The following is a 26,636-nucleotide window of genomic DNA, read 5'->3' as shown; positions in this document are numbered from 1 at the left end:
GTTCAGGATCAGCTGCTGTGCTGTCACCAAAAGTTAGGTTAGAGTAAGAAGCAGTTAAGTAGAAAATTGAAATAATGTATTCTTTGTGTGAAGAAAGTTGAAATATTTTGAACACTCGGTCATTTGCTGAAAAGTAAAAATCAAAGTCTCTTCATTTTATTTTAAAATGAGTTGGTGAACTTGCATAATTTTCAATGGACCCAGGTGGAATGTTAGTCTGCTGTACTCAAGAAGGTCTGACTGTAGTGAAGCAGGTGTGGGTTCATCCCTGATTTTTCCTGGAGTGAAGTTCAATCACTTCTCAGTGCCTGCTTTTGAGAAGCCTGTGTTTGGTGTCCAGATCTCAGCAAAATCTCCCTCACACCTGACTGTACCTGGTGCTTTTGCTTGCAGTGCTGGTGGATAGGCCAAGGAATAGAGAGATGCTGGACAGCAGCCTTGCCCTCTGCTTCTTAATAAAAAGTTGTTGTAAAGGTTATGGGTAGGTCAGGCTGATGGGCAGTGAGCAATCACCTGCACCTCTGCCTCCAGCCCACAATTGCTCTGAAGATAACAGAGCATGTCAATCCAACACAGCAAAGATAAAGGTGACCATGATGGGCTGAGAATATGTTGTAGCAGAGCTTACACATACAGCTTTCTCAAACTTTGAAAATTATTTTCTTCTTAAAAAAAAAAAAACCAACAAAACAAAGAAACAAACAAACCACCTAAAAAACCCCAAACCTAAAAAACCCACAAAATCTAAAATAAAACCAAACAAAAAACCCCACCAACCTAGGGAAATAGGAGCATCAGTTTGAATAGGTTTTCAAATTGGAACAGACTGGCTGATGAAAATGTGAGCAGTAGCAGTGTCAGTACCTGCTTTCTGACAGTAATGTATTGTGAGAGAATGGAGGTCTGCAGCCTTGCCTCAGCTCCTCCAAACAGTTCAAGCCCTTTGGGGCAGATGTATCCCTACAGTGTCTCTGCCAAGGCTTCCACACAGGAGCCTCTGACTTGTTAGAGCATTGAGGTATTATTACCATGCTCATAGTAGCAATTAATTCTTTTCACTCTCTTTTTCTGTCTCCTCATTTTGAAGATCATTTCAGATGTCTTTTGATGTAGCTGTGAAATCACAAGAAATTTGCTTGCTGCATGTATTTGACTGCAGACAGACAATGTACTCTCTTAATCTTCAAAATGATGTTTGTAATAAATACTAATTAAATATTTTTCAATATTTTGTTCTGTCACTTTTTGCAATCTTGAAGAGTTTAAACAATTTAACATTTCCTTCTTTCACTGAGTGAGTCATCCAGAAGGATAGGAGACATACATTTAGTCTTGAATTACTGAAATATTTGTGTGTGTGTATATGCAGTGGTCTCAAGACTTGAACATTTTAAGTACAGTGAGTACAGTCTTGGCAAGTTAGCAAATGATACTGAGGCTTTCCACATTAGTTTTTTGTTAAAAGAGGAGTTGGTGATCTGAAGCCTAAATTTATGCTCAGAAAATTGCTTTTTATCCTACAGTATGGGTTCTTGAGCAGAGGCAGGCTCAAACAATATGTTGAAAATTATCTTTTCACAGAACTTTGATCAAAGTACAAATGTCCTTGCCTCAGGAAGCAGTTTGTTTTCCCTTGAGAAGTGATGCTGGAAAAATCAAAGAGAGCAAAGTCTGCTTGCTGGCCAAAATTCATCTATGAATAAATTGCATCACAAAGCTACCAGCAACATAACATTTCCAAAGACCATATCATGGTGTTGCTGTAAGAAAAGTGATTCATTAAACTCAGCATTGGACGGGAACTCTTGCCATAACAATATTACTAGAAACTATTATTGTTTATAATGCAGTAGAGTATTCTCATCTAATGATACTTCTGATTTAGTGGAATCCAGATATAAACCAGTTTTTGCCAGTTTCATGGTTTGCCTGTTAGGAAGCGTTTTTTCTGGGAAATTATTTTGAAGCTTTTTGTAGGAACATACCTATATTAGTCATCTATTGTTTCCAATACAAAAAAAAAAATAATTACTAAGTCTCATTTGACTCCTAAAGGATCCAAAGGAACTCTCTAAATAACATTAAATATCCACTGATGTATAATTTTACTTATTTTAATTTTGCTTGTTTCTTCCAGAGCTGAGATTCAAGGCTTCTCTTTTGTGCCTTAATATAAATTTTTGGAATCCAGGAATCCTCATGTGTCAGGAGTCTCTGAATAACTGTTTGTGACATGCAATTTTGCTTTTCTTTTAGATTTTCCCTTTTACTGAATATACCTGCTTCTCATTCTCTTATATGCAGTGACAGAGTTCTAAATAGAGAAGTTCTGGTGAAAATGTATTCTGTTTACAACATCTTTTTTTGGTGTCCCAATATTTTCATGCATTTTCAAATGCTTTGGAAGATAAGAATTCCTTCTTCCATCCAGACTCTGTCTTTAAAGAGACATCTGTGCTGCCAGAAGAGTTTCAGCTCAACTTTCCTATGTCACCTCCTGAAAAGAAGAATGCATCTGCAGCTGAGGCTTTTAATGTGATTGAGTGAAAGATGGAATTCTTCTGGTAATGGTGAATTCATCTCTAATTTCACACCAGACTGTGGGGTTGAGTAATACTGTAGGAATCCTCTCCCCAGTAATTGGTCAGTGGAATCCCCAGTGGGGATGGGCTTGTTAAAGGAAAACTTTTCAAATGTGTGCTAAGTTTTGCTGCTGGCAGTTTTTGCTGAGTGTTTCAAGTTGTGGTGTCTAGCACAGGCTGGACACAGCTGCTGTGCAATGTCAGCTTGTGCACTCTTCTTTAGCAGCCTTGGCTGAAAGAACATCTCAAAGTGCTGCTCAGGCCACCTGTTGCTTTCATGGATTATTCCCACACCTCTGTGGAATATAAATGATTCAGGTCCAGACCTCTGTTCCATGAAAGTGAGGAGAGATGAAGAAAATGTGCATAGGAAAAACAACTTAAGAGAAAACCGTGTCATGGCACTCAAAGGCAAAGAAGAAAATGTCTTTGCGTGAGAACTAAGGGTAGGTAAATGTATTCAGATGAAAAAGAATAATTTAGATAGGAATCTGAACCTCCATGGAAAGGCTGTACAAATACTTGCTGAGTTTCTCATTACTCCACTCACAGTGGATGTTGGTGCAATACAGCATAGCTGGTGGCAACGCTAGATCTGGTCAGGAACTGAGTCCTGCCCATTTGCATTACTCCTCAGGAATGATTGCAAAGGCTGCAGACATTTAGCATCCTTCTGGGTTTTTTTTTAGCTGGTTTAAATGCATTAAGTGGAACTAGCCTCTTTGGAGACTAAGTGTCCCATTTATTCATGGATGTCTTTCTGCAATGTCTTCCTGCCAGTATGTTTAAACCACAAACTACAGGAAGAATTTTAGTAGCAAGAAAAGGATTTAGACTTCACAGTCTGCACAGCAGAATGGTCAAGATAGCCTCACCCTGAAATGGGGAAAGAATAGCTAAAGGGTGAAAATATGAATCATCAGCTTTTTGACTTCAGCAGACATCATGAAAATGTGAATAGAGCACCCTTGCCTATTGCAATTAGGTCTGTGTCTGTCTCGTGTTCCTGCCCCTAGAGGTTTTCCTTGTCTCATGTTCCTGCCCCTAGAAGTTTTCCTTTTCTCTGCCTCAGCTGAATTCTTCCCACTCCAGCTACATACTCCTGGCCCCTACATACCTTTGTGTTGACACCTTGGATTCATTGCTGATGCATAATCCTCAAATTGACATAACATTTTTTTTAGGATAAGTTTAGAGATGAGTGATTATTGAACTCCAACAATTTTTTTAGTTATTTGCATAAAAGTAGAGGGGTTTTTATTTATTTAGCCAATGTTTTTCAGTAGAATTTAGCGATGCGACTGAAGCAGTAGTCCAACACTGAATTTCAGTTTGTCCTCAGAGGTGATAACCTCTGAGATATCAGGGATGGTAATCTAGAGACTTGACAGTTTCAGAGGGAAAAAAAAGAAAAGGAAGAAAGAAAAAGAAGGGGGGAGATAAGGCTTTGACCCTGCTGAACTCTTTGAACCTAAAAGGCTGTTTGCTTCTAATATCTTTTGATCACCATCAGCTTTTGCCGGAGTAACACACATGACTTGAAGTTAGGAACATAAGACTGGGAAAAATCAGTAAGATTGTAAGAGCTGGGGCATTAGTCTTTGCCTTTCTGCTCTCTCTGCTGTAATGGAATTTTTTTTTCTCTCTGCAAATGTACTGAAGTTCACTAGTCTCACCCATTTGTACAGAGATTGCTTATTTCAGGGGGCTGAGTTCTGTCTTTAATCTGCTGTCTTCACCTTGTCCCCATTCTTCCTTCTTTTCCATTCTCCTGAGTCCTCATCTTCATCTCCTCATTTCCCACTAAATTACATTGAAAGTCACTATTAAAACTCTTTTTAGTATTTTTTCTCCTCAGGCATTTTTAGATAGGTTTTGTGATTCACACCTTTAAGTTTCAGTTATATGTTCTTTCTGATATTGCCAGATATTTCTGTGGGGTTTGTAAGTACACAATTATTCACAAAGATTATACTGAGAAAAGAACAAGACCTAAAGTCTCCTCTGGACTGTAATTTGTGCAGCTCAGTTTACCACCCTAGAAAAATCACTCCTTTTTTTTTTTTTCCAGGGGCTTTCTTCCTGAAGCATTTCACAGATTGCATGGTGTCCTTTAGAGAATTTTGAATAGCACAGAGTGTTTCTTTGCTTTTGGCTCATGGCTGTACCCTGACATCCCAAGGGCTGAAGGAAAAGGAAAACAAAACAAGGCTGAGGCAGGAGTGTACTTAGTGAAAGAGTCAATCCATGCTGGCATTTAAGTATTTAAATACACTGCTTTGTTTGCTTTGCACTAGGCTGCTGTTGTGGACAGTTGAGCAGGAGGGTTCTAAGAGCACCTGTTTGCCCATCTCATGTAAACCACAAACTACAGCTGCAGTGAGAATGTGGTGTGATGTCCTGGCTGCCTCTGGGCCATTGTGCCAGCTGGCCAAGGGAGGGGATTCTCCTGCTCTGCTCTGCTCTGATGTGGCCTCACCTTGAGACCTCTGAGCAGTTTTGGGCACCACAATACAAGAAAGACATTGGAGTATTACAGAGTGTCAGAGGATCGCCTCAAAGATGAAGGGCCTTGAGGGGAAGCTGTGTGAGGCCCCTTGGTCTGTTCAGCCTGGAGGAGGCTGAGGGGAGACCTCATTGCAGTTCCAGCTCCCTGTGAGGGGAAGAGGAGCAGCAGACATGGATCTCTTCTTTGTGGGGAACAGTGACAGGACCCGAGGGAATGGCTTGGAGTTGTGTCAGGAGAGATTTACATTGGGTATCAGGAAAAAGCTTTTCACCCACAGGGTGCTTGGGCCCTGCAACAGGCTCCCCAGGGCAGTGCTCACAGCGCCAAGCCTGGCAGAGTTGAAGAAGCATTTGGACAACAATCTCAGGCACATGCTGTGACTCTTGGGTTGTTCTGTTCAAGGCCGGGAGCTGGACTGGATGGCCCTGATGGGTCCCTTCCAGCTCAGCTGATTCTGTGATTCTGTCAGACACAGCTAATCCTGTGGCATGTATTTTGGCTGACTTTCTCTTACCCACATTCCCTCTGTATTCTGCCTCATTCCTTGCTTGGTAGTGCTGTTCTTTTCCATCTCCCCCTCTATCCTTTTTCCTGGCTCCTGTTCTTTGACTCACTTGCCAAGAGATGAGTTTTCGAGCCTGGTATGAACTGCCCATGTTCTCTAGTGCCCTGTTTACAAAGACATGTATACATGTCAGAGTTTTGAGTGTTGCCCTTTGCTGGCACAAAGTAATGAGAGGAAATAACCTTTTCTCCTTTCTTCCTTCCTGTTCTGTTTATAGAGAATTGTGATCAGAGGGGAAAAAAAAAAAAAAGCCAACAAAGATAAACCAAGTGCAGAGCAGGATGTCTAATAGGGTCTGAAGGGCTTCCCTCCAGGGAGAAGCTGCTTGAGACTTACTAACTTTTGCACATTTTACAGGAAAATGGTTGTTTCACTCTGAAATCTGAAATTGGTTTCAGAGGGGAAAAAGGTCTGAAACATTTGACAGAGGCTTCATTAATAGTTCTTGATGTTCTTCTAGTTCTTTGCATTTTCAAGCCCTCCATCATCAGGAACAAAGCAAATGTTACTTCAATAAGCTGATAATAATATACATTTTCTTATTCACATATCCTGTTTCAGAGCACATTAAGTTCATTCAAGTGAAGCTCTGGTCTATAGCTGAAAAGGAAAAATTGAAGATGTGGCCACTATTGACCCTCCAGCAGCATTGATCCAGGAGCACCAGTAATTTAGCATGCTTTGTTAAAGAAATCAATAGTGAAGACAAAGATCTTTAGCCAGTGGAACATCTTCTACCTGTGCAGGATCACAGAACCACTGAGGTTGAAGGGCACATCTGGAAATCATTTAGTCCAGCCCCTTTGCTCAAGGCAGACCCAAACCAGGGTATTAGTACATGATGATAAGAGCCTTCTCCAGGTTAAACAGTCCCAGATGTCCCAGCCTTGCTCCAGTCCATGGTGGCCATTATCTGTGCTCTCCATCTAACAGCCGCTTACCAAAGTATCTGGAAATATTCCTCCTCTAGGGCTGAGAATCTCTCTTCTGTAGGCACCAGCCATGTCTGAGTTACTGAAGTGGGATGTTTGTGGAAAGGGAGTTCAGGGCTTGTGGCAGAAGGGAACCTTGCCCCATCCATCCATCCTGGAAGGAGTGTTCCTGCTCTCAGCAGGTTGCCACATTCACTGCTTTGACCTCAGGCTGCAGTTTCTGGGAGCCTTTGGCAGAGTTTTGTGGTGTACTCCTGTGTGTTACATCTTTGTTTCACCCCTTTCATAATAAGTGGACTTACTGAAGCTTTATTTAGTGGTGTATTGAGGATTTCAGGATGTCTTTCCCTGGCACTTTGTATTCAAGCTCAGGAGATTACCTTGTGCAATAGTAACACTAGCAGGTCTTGTTCCAGGAGCAGCTGCAGTTGCTTTATTTTACTTTTTAATTTTATATGGTTATTTTATATGGTTTTATATGGTTTCTTTTATTTTATATGGTTTATTTTATATGGTTCCATTATTTTTACATATAGTATGCTCATATGCATCAAAATGGTCAGAGGAATAAACCTGATTTTTTTGTTTAGTCAGAGTTGTTTAGTAAAATTGAATTCACTTTGTTTGTCCACTCAGTGGTGTGTGGTTGAACAGAAATTCCCCAGGGAAGAATCTCTGTGTGCTTTTGAGCCAATTCCATTATTTTCTATATAATCAGTGCTGTCTGAGAGATAGACACTAGATGTCTAACCAAAAAAAAAGTTATAAGGCAAGATCTTGAATTTACACTGTTTGCATAAGCAGGCAGGAAATATAAAATATAGACTGACCATTTCTTTTATTGCACTGGGGTGATGATTTACATGGGGCATTACCTGCTTGGAAATAAAAGTTTTGCAGTCTCTAAGGGCCTCAGGATATAAACTTGTCCCTGTGAAAGTAGAAGGGGAAGGGAGATGCCCAAATTTTTTAATTTTTTAATTTTAAAATTTTTTAATTTTTAATTCCCCCTCCCCAACCCTGCCATGTAGTAGAAACTGCAAAACATATAAACAGCAGGCTGGGATTGTTGGAGTTCCTTTTACTTGGCATACTCTGAAAGGGGTTTGTTCACATTTGCAAACCAAAACCAAAAATCTGGAAGGCTGAAACAGAAAATGACCAACTGCAACCAAAGCATTTGCTGCCTGTTTGTTCTGAATGTGCAATTGGCCTTGGTCTTTTAATTATAATCCGTGGAGATGGCTCTGTTCCCTACCCACCCTCAGGCTTCCAGGAGCACTGAGTGCTTAGGGCTTGGGCTGCTAATGCTATAATTGAAACAGCTGCTCTGCTTTCTAAGTACTTTATTCATTCACCTTCTAAAATGCTGATGGATCTGTGGCATGTTCTGGGCCTTTTCTGTAGATATGAATCTCAAACACAGCCACTTGCTAGATAGAACTACTGGAGGGCATTTGCCACAGCTTTTAGTGTGCTGTCTCAGTTTTCAAAGAGGGGAGAAAATGGGAGAAGGTGACAAGAGGGCTGCTCTGAGGCCACAGTGGTCTTTGGACTGAATTCACTTCACCTACAAGACCAGATGTCCTAATTCTCCATTATTCTCAATGACTTAAACTGAAAGTGAATGTAAAATATTACTAGGCCAAAAGGTCATTATTTTTACATTCTGCACTGATTTTTATATTGGCTCACACAGAGAAATGCTTCTTGGAATTGTGCTGTAAATGAGCAGAGCATGGGAGGGCCTGGCACTAATTCACCCCAGGCCAGGGGTTGCTGTGCAGCCCTTCCTTTCTCTCTTGCCTTGGGACAGTAGTGACCAGCCTAAGCTGCTGCTGAAGTCCTTGATAAAATTTGAAAAGTTCATGCAGCCCATAGAAGCTGAAGTATACCCATGGTCTTTCTCAATACACCTTCCTTTGCCCACTGTTTTTCCTTATCCCTGCATTCAGCTCAATTCCAAATTGCTGTCTAGAAAAGGAGAGTTTAGGCATCATGTCAGATGAATTCTGCTTAATTAGTGGAAAAGCATCCCAGTGTGGGCTAATGGCAAAGCTGGTGTGAGGCTGACAGTGGCTGACATGGATATTTTCAGCAGGGCTGTGGCAGAAATGGAGCTATAGACTAAAACACAAGCACTTGACTGCTCTGATGGAGCTTTAGCCTAATTTCATCTTCTTTCAGCCCACTGCTCAGCACATCCTATGGGCTGAGGCAACTATAACCTTCTTGTGACCAGAGTTCAGTATGTCCTGAGGCAATTTCCCCGAGCAAAAAGGGTGCAGGAGCATTCGGATTTGAACTCTTTAATTCCCCAGGAGCTAATTCACCCAAGTACAAGCTGAAACTGCATAAAGTCATTGAGCTAAGCAGAGGTAGGGGCTGCTGTGGTTCATGGCTTGTTTTTTATTGAACAGCATCGATTGTTCTTGGCAGATATGGAGCCAGAGAGCTTTGTGGCTATGCCTGTTAGGGAAAATTAGAGGTCATTGTGGGACTTTGAGAGTCAATAAAACTAAATTTTGATGAAAAAGGCAAAACTCTACTTTGAAGTAGGCAACCCATGTAGAAAAGCAGAAGGGGGGGGGGGGTAAGAAAGAGTGGAAATTTTACTGTATTTCATATCAGCCTACAGAACTTGGATTATGGCTCTGCTCAGGAGAGGAAGAACAGCAAGGAAATAATTCTAGAAAAGAGTACATTGAAAAATCCTCTTGATATGGCATGAAACAGATAATTAATGTTAAGAAATGCAGTTTTGGTGTTGCTCCTACATGTAGTTTTTCCTACCTATAGATAAGCTGACAATATGTACACTTGCATGTGGATATTTTGCATTCCTGCAGCCTTGTTTTCTGAAGTGCTCAAAGGTTGTTGCAGGTTCACATAGAAAACCTCATCCTTGTTCAGAGTATAATTGATATGTGGTATTGCAAACAGGGTTTAGGTCACAGGGTAGGAATAGTGCCTGAATTTGTTTGGCCTTTTTCACTGAGCTGGGTATTAGCTTAATCAAGCCTTACAATACCCTCAGGTACCAAGTATACCTCTTTATACTGATGTTCATAGAAATGTCACAGTGTTTCTGAAGTCACATTGAAATATCATGGCAAGGACCTTTTTCCTCATTTTTGCCCTGTGAGGGAATTGTGGAATGGTTTTCTTTCCAGACTTTGGCCAATACAAGTGAGCATGTAAGTGAGACTTGTTCTTTGAGGCTAAGCTCATTATTTCTGTGCTCCTGAGCTTCCCAGGATGCTGCACTGCATGGCCTTCTTCCGAGAAGGGTGTCTAAAGGCAAGGGCTATCTCAGAAAATATTATCGAATTGCAATTATTGATGTTGTTAGAATAAAGGACTACTTGAATTTGAAAAACAACTTAATGTAATACTGAGATGAGCAGCATTTCCAGGACTGCTATTTTGGGAATGCATGAAAAGGCCTAAGTATTTTCTTTATCAGTAAATACTAATGATAGTCATCATGTTTTCATGTGCTCTTAGAATCAAAAACACCTTCAATTTCATTGGCAATATTAACCCAAGGAAATGAGCTTTTTGGTTTAGGAACCTTTTTATTTGATTGTGAGGAGCCAGTATATTATGCTGGAACATCTTGTGGAGTCTGTTTTCTATGCATGTTTCTTGTCAAGACTTTTCTATTTATGCTCTAAGGAAGTGTGTGTGCCAAATGTTGAGACTAACAGGCAAATGTATTCTGAGCTAAATAAAACAGCTCCATGCTCCAGGTTCTGGGAAGCTGAGAAACCAGACAATGTTTTAAACTTGTCCCTGCAGGCAGTGACAGATGCAATTGGCTACTCCTGACTTCCCTTCTGGATGTTCAGTGTGGTTTGCTCTGATTCTGTTTCAGAAATACCCAATACTAAATGCAGGAGATTTAGATCAGTGGGACAGAAACATTCTCAACATATGTGGAAAAACTAGGCTTGACTTTTGGTAGCATTTTTGGACCTACCCATCAGATGTTACTGGTGTCTATGTTGCAGATGTGGTAAGAGGGGCAGATGTTGTTGTCAGCACTGGACATTGCTGTGGCTGCTGCCATGTTGAAAGCAGCAGCAAACCTCACTTTGGTGGCATTTCTGTCTCTTTAAAGTTGACATTTCAGCTGTTAAGTGGTATGATCTGTCTGACTTCTGGAGTGTCATTTGCTCTGAAGAGCAGACACTGGCCTCCCAAGTTCCTTCTCTTTGAGGACACTGACAAAGTGACTGTTTTAGTCACTCTCTCTTTTTATTTTAAATTCCTTCTCCATTTGAAATTGAATCATACAATTCAAAGGTCCCTTCCCCAACAGGGTAACTCTTACAATACCTGCTGCATAAGCAGTAATGGATGAAAACTTTCTGCATTCCAAGCCTCATATTTCCCATCCTTCCTAATGAATCATTTCTTTCAAATTACTGTGTTTGAAGGAAGTAAATTAAATTGGAAAAGAAAGTTTTTCATCGAGAAATGCATCTTGTATTTTCACACTTGCAATTTTCTTTCCTATTACCCCTCACATTGCTTGTGCATAGATATTCTCTGTATTGTACAGCAATATGGGAAGCATTTCCCTTGTCCTTGTTCTGCACCATGTTTTATTCTGATTTACTTATCTATTTTACATCTCATATGGCACATGCTCTGCCCAGGGCAATTATATGCTACCTCTGTGCTGCAGGCAAAGACTGGAAACAGCTGAAGTTATGGGAAAGGTGGTATTTGCTGAGGATAATCTGCCAGCCTTTTTTGTTTCTGGGAATCTCTAATACCCAGTCAGGCTAATTTTTTTCTTTCTAACCAGACAGCTTTTTATGGGATTTGACCTGAATAAATGGGTTTTAGGAGCCTCTTGGAGGACTTTGTAGTGAGCAGGAATGCCTGGAGTAGATGTTCTGTAAATCCTTCTGAGCCTGATGGTTCAAACAGTTCTTCATCTAGTCTTTAATCTTGCTTTAGCTGTATTGATAGCTGATTTTCAAGTTTAGGTTATTACAGCTGCTAGGTAATTGCAACATATTTGTAAAGGATAGGCAGCAAGCACAGCTGTTCTCTTCAGTGAAATCTTCTTTCTCACTCACTCTTTAAACCTAAATTTGAACCTCAAATTTTTCATGGCTTTATTTCCACCAGATAGGTAGTGAGTGGATAAAATATTCCTGTTCCCTTTACCTGTGCCATGAAAAGCCATTGCTGAGTGTGGAGGCAAAAATCCTGGTTTAATTGGTCTCCCAGACACAGCTGTTGAGAACTAAATAATTTCAGAGTATTTTGCCACTACTATTTCTTTTTAAAAGACACTGTCTTTCTGAAGCCTTGACTGTATTTGGCTGTAATTAGGATTAGATTGTTTTACTTCCAATATTTAAATAAAAAATGAGAACTACTCTTTGGGACACCTAAGCAGCCTTGTACATTGTGTTGAAAGGATGGAGTTTCCTTCTGATCCTCAAAGACAATTAAGTTACTCCCTGAAGCATGAAATTTAATTACCCTCATCAGAAGCATCACAATGTAGTGGATTAGGACATAGGAATAAGAATGAGAAACTTTTATCTCTGATCCTAGTTCTATCTAACTACTGACTAAATGAATCACATAACCTTGCTGTGCCTCCTTTTCACCCAACTGAAAAATGAGGTGTTTGATTTCTTTGTTAAAGTGCTGTGAGGTCTGTACAACCACCTAAAGATATTGTGGTTTATATGAATGCTCAGTGCTCCTGGTATTGCCTGGGCTTACATGTTGCCAACAGTTACTGCAACTTGGTTTCATACAGTGAAATTTCATTTTTTTGGCAGTGTTAGTTTTGTTAAAGTAGGTATAATCATATGATATACAAACAGGGAGAGGGCTACAAGAGGAGGTGACACTGAAGAGCTGTTGTGCACCAGAAAGGTCTGCTGAGCTGTTCTTTTCACATCAGTTTTGGGGCTACGTCTTGGATGTGATAGCTAATTTTAGCATCCCAAGAGTGCCTCCAACTATGTACTGCTTAAGAGGCAGGAGGAAAGTTCTGCTGTGTGTGGTTTAACTGGGGAATGTAAAAGAAAGTTCAGGGCCAGATGAATGCATTCCTCTGAGCAAGCTGTTGAGCTCTACTGTACTTGTAATTGCAGAAGGCTCTTGCTGGAGTGATTAGCCATGTCATGTCCATGGGGAGCTCCCACAAAAAACATCAGAACTGTTTATTGGATGTGATGAAGTAGCTAATTAAAATAATTGGTTCTGTCATTTAAAAAACCAACAATGCTTTGTCATGTCTCATCCACTCTTGTCCTATAGAGCTTTTATTTGATGAGTTTCTTAGCATGTCTAGAGCACTAAGTTTACATTTTGGAATTGTCAGTAACAAAAATTGTCCTGTAAAAACCTGGTTTACTCATTCCACAGACCTTTTGAAAAGATTAACTGAATTAACAATAACACTGCCATTTATTTAGTGGGTTATCTTCCACAGGAAAATTGATTACTCTCTTGGAAAGAGGTTTGCCCTCCACCATACAGCATAAATTCATAGTCTGACTTTGAATCCCTCTGCAGTTCCTCTGCTCTTTGTTCCAGGGCTGAGTCTGTATTAAATCCCATTAAAAGTTTCTCATTTGTAATCACAGGAATAAGATTTAATTGTGAGTGTGCAATTCTTCAGTCAGCTACCTTTTCAGTTCTTCACAGTGCTGAAATACAAGTCTTCACATTTTCAGAGGAGGGAATTGTCTTCAAACAAGTTAGGAAGTCAAAATCTTTGTATGAGTGAGTTTTCTAGCTGACATTCAGAAAGGCAGTTAAAAAATAATGTTTTAACTCTGTGGAAGTTAACAAGGACAGGTATTTTTTCTGTAGGTTTTATCTTCTGCCATTTGAATAGTTTTTCCCATGCAGAGTGTTTTCCCATGTGTTGTGTTTGTGTAACATGCTCTCTGCACAGGAGAAGGGTCCACTACCAAAGAAACTGTAGTGGCTTAATTGTAAACTTCCATTTTTAGCCAGGAATAAGTAGAACATAAAAAAATATCCTTCATAGGCAACTTGTGTTTCACTGAAGCCTAAAGCAGTTTCTTCCATATTGCAATATCTTCCCAGCTGTACAATTCCCAGTGGAGCAGCTGTACAAAGGAGCCCAGCACTGCAATTCTAGAGAGAGGGTAGATTTAACCTCCTTTCCAGCACTCATGAGGGGGTATAATTGCATTTTGGAGTCAAAATCTTGTTGGATTCCTGTTGTAGGCAAGGTAATTACTCAATGCCTGGCTTATTGGTCAAACCAAGCACAGTTACAGCACGCTTTCTTGGGGGGAGGTGGCAGTGGTTTTAGTTTCATCTTAAAAGCACTGAAAGAATAACAGGAAAGAAAAATCATTGCAATTTTTTAAATTTTGTCTTTTTAATGGCAAAACTTTTGTGAAAGCATCTTCTAAAGGCATTTTGAGGAAAGGGTGGGGAAGCTTTCTTGAGCCACTCACAGGGATGTTAAAGGTCTGATCCAATGACACTAATAAAGGTCTCAGCTGTATTTAACCTACCAGTTACAGTTTTGTCTTGCTTATGCAAAAGGCCAAAGAAAAGGGTAGAAAGACAGTCGGCATTAAATCAATAGAGGAAAAGGGATACTATTTTTCTTTCCCTTAAAAAGTAAAGTTTTCCCATTTTTCTTGCTCTAATAAAGTAAAATTATCAATGAGCAGAGGAATTAACATTGCAAATTTTGTGTTGCACATCAAGAATTTCCTCCTTTAACGTTAAATAATCGCTCGCATTACTGTACAGTATTTTTATTGGTTTCCATTTTCCAAGACTATATTATCAAGCTTTAAATTCTGGACCTGATGTCATTTAGGCAATTTTAGGGTCAGTATACTGAAATTACTCTAAAGTTGATAATTAAAAATAATTGCAAGGCAATGTATTATATTGTTTGAATTAATGAAAAAAGAGTTTACCAAGACTCCTGTAGATGATTTTATTTCTAATCCTGTCTCTATAAATTTTATTGGCATCCTCTTGAAAACATTTTTTCATTTTCTTTTGACTGGAGCCTGAAAAGGTCTTATCTGCTTCTTCCTTTCTGCAGTGCCCATTAATTGTTGAAGCAAAGTCTGAAGCAGTATGGAGGCAAGATTAAAACATATTATAAACTTCTGCATAATTATGCAGGGGCATGCAGGATGAAAAAGTTATGTTCTTTCCCCTATTTATCCATTAAAGAGAAAAATTCTCATTTGGATTCCTAGTGCTAATTTTAATTCCACTCTTAACAAGGTTTTGTTCTCAAAAATCAGTTTCTAATATTTTCACTGCTGCAGGCAGATTTTGATGTGAAATACTCTGACACAGCTGCTATTATTTATATTTAATTTTTTAATTCCCAAAAGTTTGCAGAACCTTTTACCAAAGAGAGAAAATCTAAGCCCTTGCCAAGATACACTACATTTTTCTTGCAACCACACCATGATGAGTGCTGGTAGCAGCAGGCGTGTTTTACATGAGAGCCTCAACCTGAAGAAATATAATCACACTGTCACTCAATTTAGCTACGAGGAGTCTGTTAAATTCCACAATTTTTATTCTGGAAAAGTGGAGGTGAGAGAGCAGAATACAGCTTGAATTCACATAACATTTGTCTCAAGGAGAGGAGATAGTTGGAAGTTCTTGTGTTCCCTCAACCTGCCATTAATTGTTGCTGGGAGCACATGAGCTGATTCATGACCCTTGGAGGGCCCATGCAGCTCTTTATTCCCCACAACACAGTCCAGTCAGCCCTGATTTACTGTGATTTAAGCTTTGGTTCTTTGGAGCTTCTTGCTGATAATTTCCATACTTTTGTTGTGAGTTGAAGACTTGCTTTCAAATTTTCTGTGAAAGTGAGAAAGTGGTGGGTCTGTCAAAACTAGGACAGTATTCTGGGTGAAACTTAACTTCTGTTGTTGGGCCAGTACAAGCTGCACTCCCCTGAAGACATAGGTGGTGGCACAGGCGGCAGCACAGGTGTCAGGCTGGCTGACAGCACAGAAATTAATTCTACCTTCCAGAATTAGCTGGAAGTCTGGGGAATGATCACAAAGATTATTGCTGTACATGGGAGTAAACTGGAGTCCCAAAGCTTGCTGCAATCAAGCATTTTGAAACCCCTCTTTAACAGGATGAAAGAGTATGTGAATGTTAATTGGATTCAAAATCATTTAGCCATGAAGGGAGACAAATGCAGGATTGCAAGTATTCTGGCTTGAGACTTTACTGGAGAGTTCTAGCACTTCTTTTTTTTTTTAATGCACTGCCTCTAAGAGATCATCCTGACTTGAACTTGCAATTAATCAGTGCTGGCATTACCCAGAGGAGCATGCAAAATGGCATCCAAAGCATTAGTGTATCGATTAGAATTAATCAGGAAAGTGTTCCTTCTGAACCTACATGTTGCATGAACAACCAGAGTGTCTTAGCTACCTCTCAAGTTTCCATGACAACTGGATTGTGGCTTCTGAAACCTAGAGCCTGGCCAACTGGGTCATGGATGGGGGGCTGAAGAAAAGTTAGGCTACAGAAAAGTACTTTGGCTTGTTTGGGGTCTAGCACCTCACCCCTGCAGAGCTGAGAGAGGCCAAAGGTTGTGTCCAGCTCACCTTCGCATTAAGGACTGAGTACGAAGAAGCCATTTGAAAATGTAGCCCTTGCTCTCCTGTGTAAACCCAGGCTCAGGTTCTGTCAGCAGTGGTTTCTGTTTTGGAGAAAAGCCTTCCGAGAGAAACCCCAGGTGTTGTCCAGGCTTTCTTTAAGCAACTAATTCTTTCAGGTGACATCCTCATCCAGGTCTGAACTTTTCTAAAGTCTGAAAATATTTGTATCTAGGATTTTGGGTTACTCTGTCACTGAAGAGCACAGTGTTATTAGTTTCTGTCTAAACTGATGCATACTGCAGATTCTAGATATCTGAGAGCATTTCTTTCTTAATGCAGCTTCAGTGAAAGACCTGATGGATCTGACTTGTAACAAGACATTGAGCAGTGCCTAAGCAATGCAACATAGTGTGTTGCTTTGCAGTATAAAAGTTTAAATTAAAATGTTAAACTGCAGAATTTTTTACTGCTTGAGGCAGTATCCAGAGAGATCATCATGGCTATTATGGCCACTGTTGTGGTAGAAATAGGCCATGATGTTGAAGGCTATGTGATTATAGCTCTGGGTACAATAAGTGATGCCTTTTTCCTTAGAGTTGCCAGCTTAGTGGGCTGATTGATCACTCTGTAGAGTGCTTGGAGGTCATGCAGAGGATAACAGGCGTAATCTGTTACCTGCTGTTGTTTGCTTTTGGGTCCTGTGTTTCACAAATGCAGAATGGTTGAGGTTGGAAGGAACCCCTGAGATTGAGTAGTCCATCTTCCCTTCTTGATGCAGGATGAGCTAAAGCAGGTTACCCAGAGCTATATCCACTCCCACTTTAAATATCTGGAAATAGAGACTCCATAAGATTTTTGGGCAACTTGTTCCAGTGTTCAGTCACCCTTAAAGCAAATAAGCTTTCTCTTGTGTTTTAATGGAGTTTCTGGTCTTTCAGTCCAAGAAAAGTGCCTTGTGCTTGCCTGTTGTCTTTTCATTGGATACCCTTGTCCAAATCTGTCTCCTTTTCATTCACCCATAATGGATCAACACTGATGAGATACTTCCTGAGCCTCCTCTTCTCCAGGCTAAGCAATCCCAGCCTCCTCTTGTATGTCAGATGCTCCAGTTCCTAAATAATCTCTGTGGCTGTTTGCTGGACTCACTTTGTACCTTGTGTCTGTCTTGTGCTGGAAAGGGCTGCCCTGGACCTGGTCCTCCAGAAGTGTTTCTCCAGAGCTGAGTGGTGAGGAAGAATCACTCCTTTGATCTGTATTTCCCAGTGCAGCCTGGGAAACTCTTGGCCTTTCTTGTCACTGGGGGCACATTTCTAGCTTAGGCTCAGCATTTTGTATACCAGGACCCACAGGTTGTCCTCTGCAAAGCCACTTGCTGGCCTGTGCTGGTGCCTGAGGTTGTTCCTCTGCAGAGGAAGTGCTTTACATTTCTCTCTCTTGAACTTCATGAGGTTCCTGTTCCCCCAAATGTCCAACCTCTCCCAGTGGCAGCCCAACTGTCCTGTGCATCAGTTGCTTCTCCCAGTCTCTCTGGAAGCTTGTTGACAGTGCAGCCTGTCCCATGACCCAGGCCATCAGTGAAGACAGAAAACACTGTAAAACCAGAGGTGTACCCCCAGTGACTGGCTTCCAGGTGCACTTGGCACATTGGTGATATAACCCTCTAAGGCAGTCCACCTCACTGCCCACTCACAGTCTGAGCTTCCATCAGTCAGTGGTGATAGGATGGGAGAGGGTACTGGAAACTTATCAAAGTCAAGATAAGCAACATCCACTGCCCTCCTCCTCGAGCAAAAAGGTGCTATCACCTTCTTGTGCTATTTTTGTGCTATCATCTCAGCACAGAAACCTGTCAGGCTGGTGAAGTATGACTCCAGTATGAGGTTCCTTACATGATGTTTCCCCATCTATCCCAAAAGACAACTGAAGTAGCTTTCTGTTACTTTGCTGAAATGCTTTCTAAAATTAGATTCATAACATGTAGACAACTGATAGAAATTTAATAAAGCTATGCTAACTAACATCTAATATGTATTGGTTATGCTGAAGTAGATCTTGCTGATGGAGCTGCCAGGCAGCCTATATATAGTACAGGATGTGCAAATGAGAGTGGGTCTGTGTCATACAGTGCCTTATACAGAAAGTCTGGAGATCAGAGTCCCAAATCTGCCACAGAATGATGGCAGAACTGATTCCTATCTGAATTTGCCCACAGGTGCCTCTGCTGACCCTGGAGCTGTTTTCAGTATCCCTGATAAATCCACCAGTTAATGTCATCTTTGTCTCCAAAATAAGAGGCTGATTCTTGGTATTTCTTTTCACATGAATCCCTGAATCTCAGGCACCCTATTGTAGGCATTTGTACCACGAAGTATGAATATATTTTGTAATGAATCTGGGCTTGAGTGAGTCTGCCTTTTCCAGTCTTGTGTCGTGGTGATATAAAACACCTGCTTGGCAACAGCTCTGGGAGTTAATAAAGTTTCTGTGGTAAACTATGAGAGGCCTGAGAATCTCAAACTAAAGTTATTGCACCAGTAACTCAAAAAAGCAATTCCTAAAACTCCTGGCACATTTATCCAGAGGGTTAGCAGTAGCACAGAAATGGAAATCATTGTTGAGAGCCACTGCGTACTTGGAATTAAAATCCATCAGTCTTCTGAAGCTGAGGAAAACAATTTTCATGACATACAGATGCTTTTGTATTTCATAATCAAATTTAATCTAGGGTTAGTTTTGGCTCTATTTGTAAGGAAATTTGTATCCTCTAATCCTTATAATATACCTAAGTTGAGATGACATCAGAAGAAATAACTCACACAAAAGCTAGGCATTTAAAATACTCTCAATGTTTTATTCTATTTAATTTCAGCAAAAGCAGATTTATCTCTGGGGGGAGTGGGACAGAACAAGAGTGAGGACGCCAACATCCAAATGGGAGCCTAGAGCAGAGAAGGTGGGAGATGAGATGAGAAAATGAAAATGAAAATAACTGTAAACAAAAAATGAAATTTAGCAGTCTATTTTCACTCTTCTCAATGGAAAAAGAGGGAGGAGGACACCTAGTAAATCGTTAAAAAGCTGTGTTTGCTTTTCTGAGTTGCAGGGTCCTTCTGCAACCCTTGCTTAGGACTTTTCTTTAGGTCCTTCACAGACCTGTCAGCTGCTTCCTTGCCTGCTGGGAATTTTGTTGAGTTCAGTGGAGCATAATGACACCACTGTGTCCCTGAGGAGACAAAACTTGTCTGCCTCTGGAACCAAGAAAAGTCTCTTAGCTTGTTTCACAGTGTAGGGTCTGCAATTTAGGATTGATCCATGCTCACAGCAGGCACAAATGGTGGTCAGTTGGTGCGAATGTCATATGCACATGTTGTTATATTTCCTTTCAGAAGGGTTTCTTAACTTCATAACATCCAAATTTTGGCATGCTTCTGGAGAAGGAGATTCCTGTAATGGATGATAACTATGATAGATGAACTGGGATTCCTGTAATGGATGAAAACAGATAAACTGTGTAGCTTCTTGTGCTCAGATCTGTTGCAGAGGGTTCCCTTCTCCCCCCCCAAAAAAAGTTTGTTTTCCCCAGCTCATGGACAAACATAAACACATATACAGGGAGGCAGTGGAGGTACTTGACAGTGAAATCTTTTTGTAAGAGCAATAAAAAATGTGGGGTTTTGTAAAATGGCAATGAAAAATTTCTTTCTGACAACTAGAAATAATTACAGTCTTCCCCTAAAGTGCTTAATACCGGTGTTTGAAAACAACTTAAGGAAACAGAATACGTTTTTGGTCTCATCTTTCAAAAGTTGCAGCTGGAGCTGCATTTCCTAATAGGTTCTGTTAGGCCCTGTTGGTTTGTTAGGCTCCAGCTGACCACTTACAGTATGCTACAAAGGGACTTTTCCCTTGGTGCTGAATTCTTCCTGTAACAGAAGAGAAATGTGAAAAAATTGAATTAGTAGTGGCTGAGAATCTCTTGTCTCTGATCATGTTTGTGGTTAGTGAGCAGGCCCCGATAACCTGGAGTGGAACAGGGGATGGGATCCGTATCGCTGCTGAGGTAACAGTGCCTCTTGGGAAGCAGCCCTTCACAAATGGTGTCAAGTGGTTTTATTGGCAGCCTGTTCCCAAGGATGAAAAGGGAGATGAGGCAGACCATGTTATTGTACAAGTATTTAATTCCTTAATTTTTCTTTGCAGAATTCCAGAATATTGGAAAAAGACAGATGCTTGTATTTTAACTGTCTACCTTTAGACATGTCTTGAGGGATGCAGAATTGGAAACAGGGGTCTAGGAATAGTTCTTGTGCTCTCAGGCTGGAAGTTCTTCCAACTGATCAGAGGGGAGGAGGTAGACATTAAAGACAGCGAGGCAGTGATGTCTTCTAGCATCTCAGGGAATAAATTAAACTCATACAGGCTTTGTGTTCTCATTTACTCTTGGCAACAAGCAGACTAAGTTGTAGCACTCTTGGAGTGTGGATGTTAATCTCCAGGGCTGCTAATTCACTTCCTTGATTTACTTGCTGGGAATTTTTTGTCATTTGGGAGGGAGGTAAGCAGGAAAAGAGGGACAGGAAGTGGAGGAGGAGAAATGGAATGTTTTAGATGTGGTGCCTCATGCACAGGTAGACGTTCCGGCCAACTGCTTTAGAAGCAAAACGTGTTACCTCAGCCAGTGATGCAGTGCTGGGAATGAGAGCTATTGCACAGCCCTGGAGACTGCCTTATTTCCTGAGTGACTAAGAGAGTTTTTGGTGAGGCTCAGGAATGATATTTAAAGAGGATGTGCACGTGTGCTACAGATTTCACAGCTTGCTTTGCACAGAGTTAAGCTTCCTTTAAAGAGCAGGCAGACATCTGGGGGCACAGAATTGTGACAGAAGAGAGCAATAAGCTTCTGTTTAGTTGGGTTTCCACATCTTAGCTGAGTGGAAATCTTGGTGCTTAGAATCCTGCCTTTGCAAAATCCATGGGAGGGAAAGGCCCTGAGCATGGGGCACTGTGAGGGAAGTGAGGAGTGGGGTAGGAGGCACAGTGTGACCAGCCATAAGTGGAGCTGCTCCTTTGGGGGATTTGGCATTTGTAAAGCAGTAGCCTTTCTTACAGCTCTTCTCCTGTGTTCTTTCCTCTTGCTCTATGATGAGACCAGATGGGTGTTGCTTCAGAGGAGAGTTGGACATCTGGAGAAACCATTTCGGATCTCACTGGAATATGTTCCTAATGGGAACAAGAGCGTGGCAGCCGTGGATTCCTTCGCCATGAAGAACTGCAGTTCAGGTAACAGAGCATTTTATTGTTTCTAGCTCATAGTGCTTTGATGCCTTTGTGGAGAGAAGCGTGATTTCTGACTGCTGCAGATGCCACAGAAGGAAAGGTTCTTGTCAAATGAATAATTTAAATTTAAAAAAAATAAAATAGGGTCCCTCTCAGGGAAGGATCTTTTCTAATGTTGCCTTAAAACTTTCCTTCACGAAGTTAAAAACAAGTTTGTTGTTTTGGTTTGCTTTTTTTTTTTTTTTTTTTTTTGTTCCATTTGGGAAGAATAGCTATGAAAATTTAATTTGGAGAGAAAAGAAGCAGTATTCATCCTGGCTTGCCAGATGCATATCCTGACAACTTCACTTTTCTGCAGCAGAAAGTAGAGCAGATGAGGGGTTCCTTGACAGACACCTTGCCAGCCATCTTTTTTTATGTTCATGGTTACAAATTTTGGGGCTGTTTTTTAAACAACTGTGGAAAACTTGATTGTAATAAAGTATGCCTGTCTTTGGCAATGTTCCAAAGCAGTTATTGCTGAGCAGCCCCTAATAGCTTCATGTAATGTGTGGAATTTTAATAATGGGCAACCTAAATGGGGGTTACTTTTTTAAATACAAGCTATGTAATCAATCCAAGTATGTAAATTCAGTGCTCTGTGCCAGAAGCAGCTGCATATTAGTTCTACCAGTTTTATGGACTCTGTGAATCATTCTGAAATCTTTAGGTGGCGTGTCAGTGAAGAATATTACTACTTATAGCTCTTAACACATTACTTTTTGTCCATTTTATTTATTTGGAGTAGTGCTGAGTTGAGCTGCATGTCCTTCTTTTCAACCTCTCTAGGACAGGGAAATGTGCTGCAGAACATACATTATTTTGGTCATTTACCTTGCTCTCCACAAAGGCCAGTTGTATTAAAGGATTTATTGTGCTGTTTGTACATAAAGGCGCTCTCTGAGCTCCAACAAGGAGCAGCCTGACTTTGTGCTGGAAGCAAAGGTGTGTTCAGACAGAAGGTGCCTGTTCTGCTGCTGGTGTAAGGACACAAGTCATCCACAGTGCTGTGGGAATTCAGTGCAACAGACTGTGGGCACAGGAACTCCTCTTTTGGGGGCACTCAGGGGTGAGCCCAAGGTGCTGGGCTGGGAGTTCTGACCAACAGCAAGCACTGCTGTGCAATGATGGATGTCAAGGGCTGAGGCCATTTAGATACATTCTGAGCAAATGAAGGAGCAAATCTCCCATTTTGCCTGCAGGTTTGTAGCAAACAGCTACTCCTCTGCCCTGTTTATAGGACACAGTGTAAGAACAATGCCACCAGAGAACAAAACCACTTGTTCTCTTATTTTCAGTTGGTTTAGGTCACTAAGCCTTTTGTGTACAGCTGAAGATGTGGCAGTGTACTTTTACAAGGAGAGAGGTGGTGATGAGCAGCTGAGGGTGACACCTTAAGCTTGGAGAAAATAGGGAAAGCAATAAGAAAAGATTAATCTAAATCTAATTTTTCTGCAGCTGTTAGAAGCCTTTGGGCAGCTTAGCTACTTGGATACCTTAATGCTGCTGAAGCACATAAAACATGGGTGAATTTGAGAAAGAAATATCTAAGAAATAGAAACATGCCTTCAGCCTGATTTTTCTAAGCCCTTTGAAGACCATAAACACAATTTAAAAATAAATTAAGGAGTACATACAATCTTAGTAAGTTAGGCTACCATTTCCACAGGTGCAGACACACAAAGAATCACAGAATATGCTGAGTTGGAAGGGGCCCATGAGGATCATTGAGTCCAAATCCCAGCCCTGCACAGAACACCCCAAGAGTCACCCATGTGCCTGAGAGCAATCTCAAAACCCTTCTGGAGCTCTGCCAGGCTTGGTGCTGTGACCACTGCCCTGGGGAGCCTGTCCCAGTGCCCAAGCACCCTCTGGGTGAAAAACAACAAGGGCTTGAAGAATGTCAAATTTTGAGGCTGGAATTTGCTTTTGCATGTTGGTGATTCCATTTTTTTCAGTTCCTTAATTGATCCTTAATTTTTTAATCTTAGAAAAGATTTTGCATAGGAAAAAAATATTTCATCTGAACTGAAAAATACCTGTTTATATGGGACTGAATGGGAAATTAAAAACTTAAGGAGATTCTGATGCTGATAAAATTCTGAATTTTTAAAAAATTAAAAATCAAAAAAAGTCTAGTTAATTGTCACTTGAATATCTTCACATTTCCCAATTCCTGTAATAGAAGGAAAGTTCTTACAGTCTTTTCTCAACCTTAGGATTCAAGTCTGATCAGAGAGCCCCTACAGTCAATACAAAGACTGCTTGTACTTCTGTAGGTTTTGTCTCAGGACAACTAACAGGTAGCATTGCCTGGACTGCTACAACCAATTGACTTTCAATTACTGACTCAAATGTGAAGCAAATTGTGTTTGTCAGTGTGTAAAACCTAAGATATTGATTGCCTAATTCTCTTTCTTACAACTTACTATTTAAATAAGTGCAGTAGCCAAAGCAAAAAAAAAAAAATCCAAATTGCAGAGAAGTAATATATTAATTTAATAACATCAGTTAAGAAATTTGTTACTTATACAAGTAAAGTAATTGGTACAGTCGCATTTTATAGTGGATGGTAATTTCTAGTAATAAAAATAGAGTTCATTTCCTAAGTAATGTATTGACTTATTTATGATATTTAATGGGTTTCTCACTGATTTTTTATTGAAGTTGTAAATTAATTAATTTGCTAACTTATTTCCAAAAGTCCTAATTAAAGTACTTATTAGTAGGCACAAGTAAATGACAAGACATTGTTTTACTTAGCAATGTTCGATTTACCAATTCTAAGTGAATTTTTACCTAAGGGGCGTGGAGACCAAATGCTTCTGAAATGTCTTAAAGCTTTAATGACGCTCCAGGGCTGTTAAAAGCAGTTATTTCAGACACTCAGCCTGTCCAAGAGGAAGCACTTAGCTTTCAAGTTTTCAAGCTCAGTAAGCAACATAAAAACCATTTATTTTGGAGAGGGGAGAGACCGTGTGCTGTTGATTAAGTTAATGCTTCTGTCCACTCAGCAATTGCCTTTTTTCAGTAGATACTGAAAGTACACAGAAACACACATTACCTTTGGAGCTGGTAGGCAGTTAGTTCTGTAATGATCTGATGGCTGCAATATGTATGCAAATTTCTGAACGTTGGAGTTAAGGTTGTACTAAAGGCAAAATCCGTGATCAAAAGCACAGGACCTCTCAGGAAAGGAAAAATTTTGAAGATCAGGAGGAGATTTTACTGAAAGAAGAGAGAGCAAAGGAAGAGTGAAAATACAGGCTTACAACACATCTGAGGAAATATGAAAACTGCCAGATAGAATTTTTCATGATACCACTTGATAAATATTTCAGCAACAGATTTATGAATCAGCTGCAGGAGATCAATAGGGGCTCTCTCCAGACAGGATTGCTTATGCATCTGAATCATTACTAAAATGATGTTTCTGTGCATTCGGACAAAACCCGGATATGTATCATTTCAGTTTTCCCACATGCTCTCTTTTTGCAGTTTGTCTTATAAATTAATTCGATGACAGGATGTTGTGGTTAACTGAACTTAATGAAATACCAGTGAGCCCCTTTTCAAAACGAGTTCTTGATGCTTCCTATTGGAAAATTGGTGAGAAAAGTTAACCTCTTCCTAACAGAAAACTGCGATTATATCAGTGTATGAGAGACAATCATGGAACAGGCCAGGTTGGAAGGAACCTCAAAAGAGAATCTGGCACAACTCTTTGTGTGAAAGGGAGTCTGGGGAGATTATCTAGAACCCTGACCCAGCTGCGTCTTGAAAACCTGCAGTGATGAGGCCTCTCCCACATCCCTGGGGAGTTGCTCCAGCAACTGCATCTTCTCACTATAAAAATAATTAAACATACATTTCAAATTGAAGCCCCACATGGCACACAGTTCATTTAGATGTTAATAATTAATTGGAAAAAAATTGTATAACATTTAAGTAATTTTCATTTGGGTAGAATTGGAAGATATTTACAGACGTTTTCTTAAACCACTAGATTAATTGTGGCAATATTTTATGTTTCATTATTTGCTTGGTTCTGTTTATGGGATGGAGGACTGAAGGTATGAACCTTCAGTAGAATCAATCATGTCATCTTATATGGTCTGGAGATCCACCTCTGTCCAGAAATACAGGGGAACAGGTGAGCAGAACAATGAGCAGTCAGTATTTTGTCATTGTTATAAAACTGAAAAATAAATATGATTCAAAAAGAAAAGTAGTCATAATTTCAGAAGTAGCTGTCTCTATCTGAGGTTTAGGATTAACATTTACCATAATATTACTTGGCCTGTCCAGGTAATTTTTGTGTAAAAGAAGCTGGATCATTTCCTTTGGCATTAATGCCATGGTTAAGAACCTTACAGAGCCAGAGAAAAGGTCCACAGCTAATTGAAACCAGCAGCATTATTCAGTATGTTGGCATTATGTTTCTTCATTTAAAAAAAATATAATTAGGCAGACTGGCTGCGTTTTCCAACAAGTGGCCTATGCTATTTATACAGTTCAACTGGTCTGGTTTTCCTGTGGATCTAATTTCACTAAGTAGGCATTTGGAAAACCCTTACTATTTTAAGAATATTTGCTTCCAAATGCTTTGGCGAACACCTTCTTTCCCCATTCACCTCTGCTCCCTCATCAGCTATGACTGATTATTCTGATTTCAGCTTGTATGCCAAAAACTATCTCTAACCTGCTTGTCTTTTAATCCTGTAGGGATCTTGTGTCAGAGAAAATACTGCTTTGCAGATGAGGGTGGTGGCTTAAGTGAAGTTAAATAATTTTAAAGTCATTCTAAAGTGAAAGTTATTTCACTTGTGGTTTGTGCCAATTTAAGTAAAATAAATTTAATGAGCTTGTTATGGGGCTTATCTTTGTTTTCACTTTCATCTTTTAAAAATTAAGTTATTGTAATGCTAGGAATAAAAAAAAATTAAGCAAATTTAGTTTTAACATTTCTTCCAGAAGAGGCACAGTAACTCAATTACTGGTAGAGTAGCTTCTTGCAGTAATGAATTAGTGATTATGCATTTCTGTTACTGGCTGTGAACACCTACTTCTTGCAGAGCCAGATTTAGACAGTGGTGGTTATGTTGAATA

The 26,636-nt window shown here is 40.2% G+C and overlaps 1 protein-coding gene across 2 annotated transcripts in view; it reads left to right on the top strand.

The window, feature by feature from the left end:
- Nucleotides 1-26,636, top strand: part of ALK (ALK receptor tyrosine kinase) — a 307,502-nt gene that overhangs the window by 181,877 nt on the left and 98,989 nt on the right. For both annotated transcript variants that reach the window (XM_054290348.1, XM_054290347.1), the window contains exon 5: nucleotides 21,364-21,491. In XM_054290348.1, coding sequence (XP_054146323.1) covers nucleotides 21,364-21,491 — 128 coding nt within the window. The remainder of the gene's footprint in view (nucleotides 1-21,363; nucleotides 21,492-26,636) is intronic.

This window comes from Melozone crissalis, unplaced genomic scaffold (genome assembly GCF_028551555.1).
Source record: "Melozone crissalis strain CALT ecotype California unplaced genomic scaffold, PUWL_Pcris_2 ptg000081l_1, whole genome shotgun sequence".
Classification (NCBI taxonomy): domain Eukaryota; kingdom Metazoa; phylum Chordata; class Aves; order Passeriformes; family Passerellidae; genus Melozone; species Melozone crissalis.
Note: the sequence above shows the minus strand (reverse complement) of the source record. Positions and strands in the feature narration are given on the sequence as shown.